Source organism: Rhizoctonia solani, chromosome 12 (genome assembly GCF_016906535.1).
Source record: "Rhizoctonia solani chromosome 12, complete sequence".
NCBI lineage: Eukaryota > Fungi > Basidiomycota > Agaricomycetes > Cantharellales > Ceratobasidiaceae > Rhizoctonia > Rhizoctonia solani.
Genome location: NC_057381.1, coordinates 742541 through 751210, shown reverse-complemented (window position 1 = coordinate 751210; position 8670 = coordinate 742541). Strand labels below are relative to the sequence as shown.

The following is an 8670-nucleotide window of genomic DNA, read 5'->3' as shown; positions in this document are numbered from 1 at the left end:
GGGGTATGCACTGAAAGTGTGGTATTCATATCGCTCGCCAATCTGTAAAAACTGGAGTCAGAGTCCGGCCTATATGTATATTAAATGACCTACAAGCCTGTTCTTCATGTCCATCATGACATTTGTCAGTGTTATGTCCGTCAACGACCGATGGACCACAGTGGCGAATTACTTCGCGCCATTTTGTGAGATAAATCGCGTGCACGCCTACAGGGCGGTGTTCTTTCCAGTAAGTCCGTAAGGATCTCAAGCCGGGCCAAATCAAAAGTAATTGCCTGAATGCGTATAAGCGACTAGATAAGATGGTGATGAGTAACAAATCACACACCTAGCAACGTCCTCAGCTATATCTCCTACCAAGGGAGAATAGCCCAAATCCAGATCAAGCGGGAGACAAGGTGGTCGCTCGTCGCTGACAGGGAGGCGTCCAAAAGTGGATATGTCATCCACATCCAAGGTAAGATGTAAGGTTTTGAGCCGGGGGAAAGCTAGAGCAAGCTCTGCGAGTCCCCGCATATCGACAAGACGTGGACGGGTGGATTGTTCGACGACATCAACGCCGAGAAGCGTTTCAGAGATGCAGAGTTTAGAGAGAAGAGGCCACGCCACGCCTAAAGTTTGAATGCTATTTGGGGGCAAAACTAGGCCGTGGTAGATTCCTGCACATTTGATGACTATCGACTCAAGTTTGTGGCAGTTGATCAATTGAGAAAATGATGACCAAGGCGCAAATGCATATACTTTACTTTCGACGTCCCAAGTCGGGGAGATGTAATCCCACTTTTCAGCGTCGTAGATGAGGCTCAATGCGCGTAGACAGTGGCCCTGGTTTCCGATGAGTGCGTACAACGGGCCCATAAATTTGTCCGAGGGTATTCCATGCGCTTGAGAAAATTCAAGGCTAAGGCTCTGAAGACATTCGATAGGGAAATGGGTAAGAATTCGGTGTATTTCCTCAACCCTATTATGACAAGCGAGGATTTGCAAATGGATGAGAGCCGGGAATCGTACAGAAGGCTGGACGGGTAGCCTCGGTACATATTCATGAGCAAGCGGGATTGGTTGATGACCAGGCATATGGTATAGCGCGATTTCAGAAAGGTTAGGAAGGAGAGCCAACGCCTCCATCATATAGGGAGACGCAGAGAACCCCTTGAAAGACACAAGTGACTGAGAGCGAGGAATAGCTGTTAGATAGTCGCCAGGCAGTATTAGGTCGACAAAACCATAGTCGGATCCAACAAGTCCCGAGTTGAAATCAGCGCAAGAGGCTGGTGTTCCAAGACCTTGCGTATATCGATCAAGTATCTCGGTAAACAGTTGAGATATCGAGTTCTTCCAAGTTATACAAAGGGCCCGGAGGGTTGGTGCCATAAGTAACATCAGACCAGCCAAGGCTTCGACACCAAGAAGTTGGGTGCTAGGCGCTGTGAGCACAGCGATCGCATGATCCAAGTTCTGGGAATATTGCAACTCAAAGGTAAGGGAAACTAGATTGGGTAGAAGAGGAGGGAAATAATGATGTGTGCGCCCATCGGCGGTAGTCTGCTCGCGACGACGAGTAGCCGCCAGTCGCTTGATGGGGAGGAGAAAAACCCAGTTGCGGTATGCGCCATCGATCTTGACTGTTATAGTATGCACGTGAGCGGCATAATTCTCGTACCGGCTCCAGTTGATAGCGCCGGTTTGGAGCTCGCCGGTGCCGATGGTCTGTGCGTTGAGGGAGCGCTGCATTTGCACAATTGTCAACTATGGAGAAACGACAAGAGTGCCGCGCGCTTACTGTGGTTTGAGCAATCGCGTTCCATTCCCAGTCCTGATAGCTGCCACTCCGGTTATAGAGAAGGGCAAGAAGTGGATACAAGCTGCCGAGATCTCCCCAGATACGCGCAGTGGCCAAAGCTGACAATTGTCTGCTAACGGTGAGAAGAGGAGTAAAGGTAGACTTTCTCCCGTGTCCAAGTGCAGACAAATGGTGAGAATGAGGTCCCAGATGTCAAGATGTTGGTCCATCGGGAGTCGTTTTATCTGGTTAATGTACATGGTGGTCGAAATTAAGCCTCGAGGGTAGCAATGATGCACACCATGAGGATGAAGTAGGGCTGTACGTTGTGTGGTGGATGTCTGCAGGGTGATGCTACCAATGTAGTTCTTATTCGAAATGCGGAGGTTCACTCTGACAACGCTAAATTCCGACAGCTTGGATTTCCTAATTCTTGCCTATCCAAATTCCCAAAAACCAATCATGCATATTACACCAAAAATATGACGAGGCTAGTCTACATATCTGAAAAATATATGTACATGTACCCAGCGACTACACAGACACGTTGGTGGTGACATGGCTGTCATCTTCGCCTTCCGTAAGTGTTTTTGGATAAGTTCAATTCTCGCTCAGCGTGTTTCCTTTTTTGGACACAACTTGATTTCTGATTGTCCCAAACAAAGACAATGGGATTCAGGAGGCGCCGTCTTTACGCAGCCAATATACTCTAAGTTTAGTCATAATTCGCACCGCTATAAAACCACTTTAGATGAAATCATATGAACTACTATAGCAGCTCGAGCATTGTCATTACATTAACTCCTTGGGACGCTTAAGTTAGAGATCAATGTTTCTCCTCGAGTAACATACCTTGTAGTGTCACATTCTAGTCTCGTCCGTTTGATGGTAAAAATGTGGCTACATTCTACTGTAACACTAGGCCCGTACACTAATTAACAACAGAGATCGTATGAGACATTGGTAGCACTGGGGAAACTGAGTGGCGTAAAGTAATAAAAAAAAAAGGCAACTTCAGTCAATATTGATGGAGAAAAGTCCATGAAAAGGCTTATAATCTGCGTTGGATATACTAGTCAACGACGAGAGCGCCACGGGTTCCATCACCACGGCGTGCCGAGCGGACGGCACAAATGATGACCACAAAAAGTGCAAAAGTCGTCAAGACCCTATATGATAAAATATTAGTTGGAAGACAGGCAAGACAAGCTAAACTCACCATTCGACCCATGCGAACCCCATCAACGCATTCAATTGGTTGCAATAGGTAACCTGTTCCGCGACGCGTCTGAAATGATAACGTTACTAAATGAATGCAGGGTGATGACATAATGAATAATGACGTACGAGCAATTGATGCCGCCGCCCATGCTGGCCGTTATAGATGCGGCGCCCGCTGTCCAGAATACCCAAGTAATTCCTGCACAATGGAGAATAAGAAGGGGCGGAACCATTATCAAGAATGGCTGCTTACCGAGGAAGATTAGGTGAACGAGCGCGCTAGCAAGCCTACTGCCGGCTGAACGCATGAAAAGTGCCAATATAATTGCTAGCCACTGACGTCAGTGCTAACGGCAACGCCAACACAGCATCAGGTGGCCTACCTGAGAGGAGCACGGTCCACCAGCTTGTGAACAAGAGAAGATGGGTTCGGTCACGAACAGAAATGCTGAGCCAGTTCCGATGCTGCTTGTACCGGGCCGTGAGCCATGTTGCAATGGAGCCCTGTAGTTGTATAGTTAGAAACGCCAGAGAGTATGCATACACGACATACTTCGATAATTCCAAAGAATATAAGGAGCCCAAAGGTGACTGAAGCCATGGGTCAGCCACTCCTATATACACTGAATGCGACAACAGATGCTCACTGGGATGACCGCGACGGACGTGCGTAGAGAGACCCATGTTGCTTGCGTTGGTGGGAGTTGTTTGAAAGTCGGGAGCTCGGTCGGACGAGGAAACAAAATCGTGAGACATTCATCACATGATTATAAGCGCCGCCACGACGCACGTGACCATTGCCGATCATCTCAGTCCTCTTGCTTCCATCGTTGCCTAAAGATGAGTTTTCGGGCGACACTGGCGAGACTGAGACAGAATGCGATAAATACACAGAATGCACCAAATGCACCGCTGCAACTAGACCCAGCTCTTAGTCAATTGCTCCATGACACGGATTTATCTCTCCTCCGCAAATTTCGCCATGGCTCCAAGCACTATGTGGAGCGTCCCGAGCTTCAAGTCGAAGAGACCGATACCTTTGATAGTCTCCCTCCCGAATATGAGGGTTACGAGATTGCCGAGAGAGGAGCAGAAACCCACGAAGGCTCATATTGGGACGGCCCACGAGAAGAGAGGCGATCCCCCGCGGCAGTATATGGAACGAAACATGTTGGCATGGTAGTTCTGCCGTGGGAGCTTGAGCATGCCGTTAGTAGGGTCGTTGAAGGTGAGACAATTCAATATCCAGCTCAGTTCCTACTCACGCTCGCAGAGTCCGACAAACACCAACTACGTTCGGATGCTAAACGGTTATTCTTTTATCCCATACAACCAAACACTCAGCCAACAACTTCAAGCTCGGGTCCCTCGAAAATACCTTATCACAAGCCAGAAAATGCGCGTTCGTCAAATCTCAAGCCTGAATGGCAATTATCGAGTACTGCACCATCACTCACATTTAGTACCAAAGGTATGACAAATCAGGTATAATATTTCAATACTATTGACCGTGATTTGCTTCCACTTAGGAAATTACAAGACAGTGGTTCAGCTCGGCCCTCGGGAAGCATTAGCATTCAATACAGTCGTGATGCCAGCCCATTATGCCGCTACAGCCAATGTCTTTCGAGAAATATCCCAACGAATATCTGGACCTGGGAAGGGTGACGACCGAATAGAGACCGTCATTGATTTTGGGGGCAAGACTGGCCAGGGGTTGTGGTATGTGCCGCGCTCACTCATTGGGAAGACCTTATATATGAATACTAATTTTCTGAAGGGCTGCTTTGGTAACCTTTCGAGAGCCAATCTCGGCTCCAGAAACCGGACAGGACCCGTCTAAACCACTCGATGAAAACGCTAACCCGACCTCCTGGACACCCATATCCGCGTCCCCTCACCACTTGCGCGTCGGGCCTTCATCTGTCCCTTCGATTCCAACCTCTTCGGTTACACTGCATAATCTGGAGAATAATATTCCACGTGAACAGTCATGGTCAATATCCACACTCAAAAAATACATGCTACTCGACTCTAGACGTGGTTTGACAGAGTTGGCGAGACGATTGGTCAAGGGAACGAATATAGGTGAATGCGAGGTTCTGTACCAAGATTTCTGGGGAAAGGTGTGTGCGCATATACTAAACAATTCTCTTGGTTTTCGTCATTGCTATCGGGAATGTTACTCATAACTGAACCACATATAGAATACTCAACTGCCCGTACCTGAACAGTCATTAGCTCTATGCGCATTCACTCTGTCGGAGCTTCCTGATGGAACCGCACGCAAGCGGATGGTCACAGAAATGTGGCAGTCTGGGGCAGAGTGGATGGTGAGTCGCCTCTAATTGTTCACGTATATACTATATCATCTGACATAGATTATCGGGTAAAGGTTATCATCGATCATGGAACTCCCACAGGGTTTGATAGTGTAGCACAAGCTAGAGAACTGCTCTTGGATTTGGGAAGAAAGGAACTTGACTCTCGAGTCGAGGGGTCAGAGGATAATCAGAGGGCTCCGGGAAGCCATGTACTCGCTCCTGTTAGTAGGCAGCTACGTATATCGACATGGTCACTAACCACACGTGACAGTGTCCCCATTCTCATGCATGCCCGCTACATAGTTCGCCAAACACTCGGGATATTTGCCATTTCACCCAGCGAGTTCAGACGCCGCCTTTTCTGCGACACACAAAACATTCGCGTGAGGGCCACGAAGATGTGGCCTACTCATATGTGGTCATACGGAGAGGGAGGGTGAGTACATCAAAACAACTCAATGTGCCAGCCAATTCTCTTCACAATGACTGACTTCATTTCCGTAGGGCCCTGTGACTCACCGTACCCAGCAATACGGCAGCCCGGCAGCCAAGGGCTTAGTTGGAGCTGTTGGGCGTGAATCCGCTGAAAAAATGCGACTGGAGGAAGTCGTAGAAGGTGGTAAGCGCAAGGGCCAAACCAAAGGTAAAAGGAAAGACCGACATGGACGGCAAGTACTGGAGGTTGGAGAAGATGGAGTGTGGACTGGATTGATGGACACGGAGGCATGGCGCATGAAGTAGGAATAGAACGAAATGACTTGGGTCAAACCCAGGAGCCTATCGAGTCTGTCGAACAAAATTCTGAAGAAGAGGTACTGCGTGGTGCCATCGGAACATGGCCTCGAATAATTTACCCCCCAATGAAGCGTAGCGGACATGTGATCATGGATACTTGCACGAACGAAGGTACGCAAACTTTGAGCGCTCGATCACACCTTATTCCTCGACCCATCACCTGGAGAGCATGCTACTTTCTACTATGACTCGTTTCGGGGGTTTGGCGCCCATTTAGTGCCTCGGGCATAGTCCCCGTCGCCTATCACGAGATTATTTTCACGCATACAATCATTGTTTGTTCATCCATCGATTGATCAACTTGGGCTCCGATTTAGTCAACCATTGTTTTTGACCATCATCTTTGCCCCTATAGGTTCGATCGCGCGCATAACCATCCCTCGCTCCCAAGGTAAACAGGCATACTATGACGCTCGAAAAGCAAGTTGGGGGGACGCTTTTCCTCACCCACCCCGCATCACACCTCTAATCCGAACGCGTGGAATTCGTAGACTTGGTCCCTCCCACACCCAGCCCGCCGCCGATGAGCCAAACATCGAGTCAGAGACTTCGGAGCTGGATGATTTGCGTAGCACCGACAGTATCGATGAGGATCGCATAAACGCGTTCGAGGTGGAGTCAGAAGCTGGATCATCGCGAAGAAAGTCGAGAGACAATTCAAGACGCAAAGGGCTACGAGAGTCCCGACGTCGGGGCGCCGGCACTGATTTAGCTCCCCCCGATATAGAAACTGATAGCTGGCTTAATAGAGAGGCAAGCGAACTCGCCACCCAGATTCAGGCCGAGATGGAAAAAAATTGGGAAAACAGCCAACCTGGAAAGAGGGCGGATTAGGCGCACAGAGGTCTCCACGGTGCCCTACGCTATACTGAATTAATGTTTACTGTATCCATACCACATTGCACTGATCCTAATACACGAACTCCCCCTTTCCCCCAGTACTTCACGAAAAGCATGAATACAGACGTAAGTCATAATAGCTTGAACACCGGTTTCATCTTTTCTATCATTTTAGATTGATTCATTGAATAGCCAGAACTTGCGTTGCAAAGTAAACAATCTTGGTGTGTTTATTTGCGAGCACCAAGGAATGCCACACAAGACTCGGTAGCTTGAAGAAGGAAATTACTTGTATGGGATATACCCCACATCAGATAGTTCAATGCCCGGGCCTTGGGTAGAACTGAGATAGACCTGCAATATGGTTGATGCTAGAGACAGCGGAGGTATTAAAGTTAGTCATGTGAATAACCAGTGCAAATAAATGAACAGGACTGACCAGCTTTTTTACGAGTAGCAAATACCTCATCCTCTGGTGTCATGGCATCGCGCACGGTTTGTAAAAATGTTCGCACGTTGTTCTCGACCTCCTCGACTGGGAAATGATCTGGTAATGGTTATTGGGTCCAATCCAGGCCTAGAACTACCAAAGCAAATAAACTCACTCGTCCAACTGCGGCACGGACGTAACCAAATTTATCGCCTTTCCATTCGAGCATACCTTTCGCTTCCCGTATAGCCGCAACGACGTCCTCGGTCACCGTCCCGCGCTTAGCTGCCGGCATCAATCCTAGAATGTAACAAAACGTGGGACTTGAGTCGGCCAAGGAGAATCTAGACACAGGCGGGGTGAAAACGTGCCTTTTGGCCCCAAAAATCTTGCAAGTTTCGGAGTAATGGGTCCTATCAAGTTGGGAGTACAAATCACCTTGGTAGGCCTAAGAGTTCCATCGAGTACCTGGCACCGACACAAATCACCGGACAATCAAATTGTATAGTTCAGGGTTGGCCAGCAAGGTTTGGGGGTGGGCAGTGGATCAAGAAGGGGCGATGCGCACATACCTTTGGAACAAGCTCCTCACCACCGACGTAGGCGGCGCCGGCCTCGCGCGCATCCTGAGCTGCCTTTCCCTCTGCAAATACTAGCACAGTCTCACCGCGGGTCCGTGGGTCACGGGGCAAGGCAATTCGGCCTCGCAAGGGCGCTTGACCACGGGTAAATTGCGTCTTGATGTGCAATTCGTACGCAGAGAGTGGTCGGCTAGCCTCGACAGACTGTTAGGCCATATACAAGAATCAGTCCATATCAGGACGCCAGAGTAAATGAGCCCATGCAAGACCATAGACCAATGCTTAGTGCCATAGATACTGCCTGGATAATCAATACCACTTGCCCGTAGTACATGTGCGGCTTCCACTATTGGCATGGCCTCTGGATTGATCTCTCGGACCTTGACCCGCTTTCTGCGCTTTTTCTTTCCAGGTGAAGATATTTTGGCCAGAGCGATGGGGGTACTCGAGAATGTTCGTACCCTCAATTGAGGCTGAATACCCACGCCACATACCGGCTTAAAGGCCATTCCGATCAGTTAATTGTTTTTGTTTTTGTTTTGTCTTGAAGCACATACCAGAAAGGCTCGAGAGACAGACGCAAAGCACCGGAGCCCAGACATTGTGGTCGATTGATCGCTCAGGAAATAGGAAATAAAAATGACATAATCATTGATTGTATTACAATTTGCTGTTGTTACAAGTCGGAATCCATTT

At 48.6% G+C, this 8670-nt stretch overlaps 4 protein-coding genes across 4 annotated transcripts; 1 reads left to right on the top strand and 3 right to left on the bottom strand.

The window, feature by feature from the left end:
• Positions 1 to 25: 25 nt before the first annotated feature.
• RhiXN_11475 (uncharacterized protein) lies at positions 26 to 2043 on the bottom strand (the record flags this gene model as incomplete). The annotated part of the gene is made up of 5 exons (XM_043331290.1): positions 26 to 42; positions 94 to 275; positions 329 to 1728; positions 1784 to 1902; positions 1971 to 2043. The coding sequence occupies 5 exons, from the start codon at positions 2041 to 2043 to the stop codon at positions 26 to 28; spliced, it is 1791 nt and encodes a 596-aa protein (XP_043184800.1).
• Positions 2044 to 2855: 812 nt separating this feature from the next.
• On the bottom strand, positions 2856 to 3688 carry RhiXN_11474 (membrane-associating domain protein; the record flags this gene model as incomplete). The annotated part of the gene is made up of 7 exons (XM_043331289.1): positions 2856 to 2952; positions 3003 to 3071; positions 3131 to 3203; positions 3258 to 3295; positions 3345 to 3508; positions 3558 to 3595; positions 3652 to 3688. The coding sequence occupies 7 exons, from the start codon at positions 3686 to 3688 to the stop codon at positions 2856 to 2858; spliced, it is 516 nt and encodes a 171-aa protein (XP_043184799.1).
• Positions 3689 to 3844: 156 nt separating this feature from the next.
• Positions 3845 to 6957, top strand: RhiXN_11473 (37S ribosomal protein S22, mitochondrial; the record flags this gene model as incomplete). Its single annotated transcript, XM_043331288.1, has 9 exons — positions 3845 to 4475; positions 4534 to 4726; positions 4785 to 5130; positions 5212 to 5337; positions 5400 to 5549; positions 5600 to 5764; positions 5833 to 5947; positions 6010 to 6234; positions 6479 to 6957. 9 exons carry the CDS (start codon positions 3845 to 3847, stop codon positions 6955 to 6957), a joined length of 2430 nt encoding a protein of 809 aa, XP_043184798.1.
• Positions 6958 to 7248: 291 nt separating this feature from the next.
• On the bottom strand, positions 7249 to 8576 carry RhiXN_11472 (ribosomal protein L1p/L10e family; the record flags this gene model as incomplete). Its single annotated transcript, XM_043331287.1, has 6 exons — positions 7249 to 7334; positions 7403 to 7498; positions 7625 to 7841; positions 7966 to 8178; positions 8244 to 8471; positions 8532 to 8576. The coding sequence occupies 6 exons, from the start codon at positions 8574 to 8576 to the stop codon at positions 7249 to 7251; spliced, it is 885 nt and encodes a 294-aa protein (XP_043184797.1).
• Between the last annotated feature and the right edge of the window lie 94 nt (positions 8577 to 8670).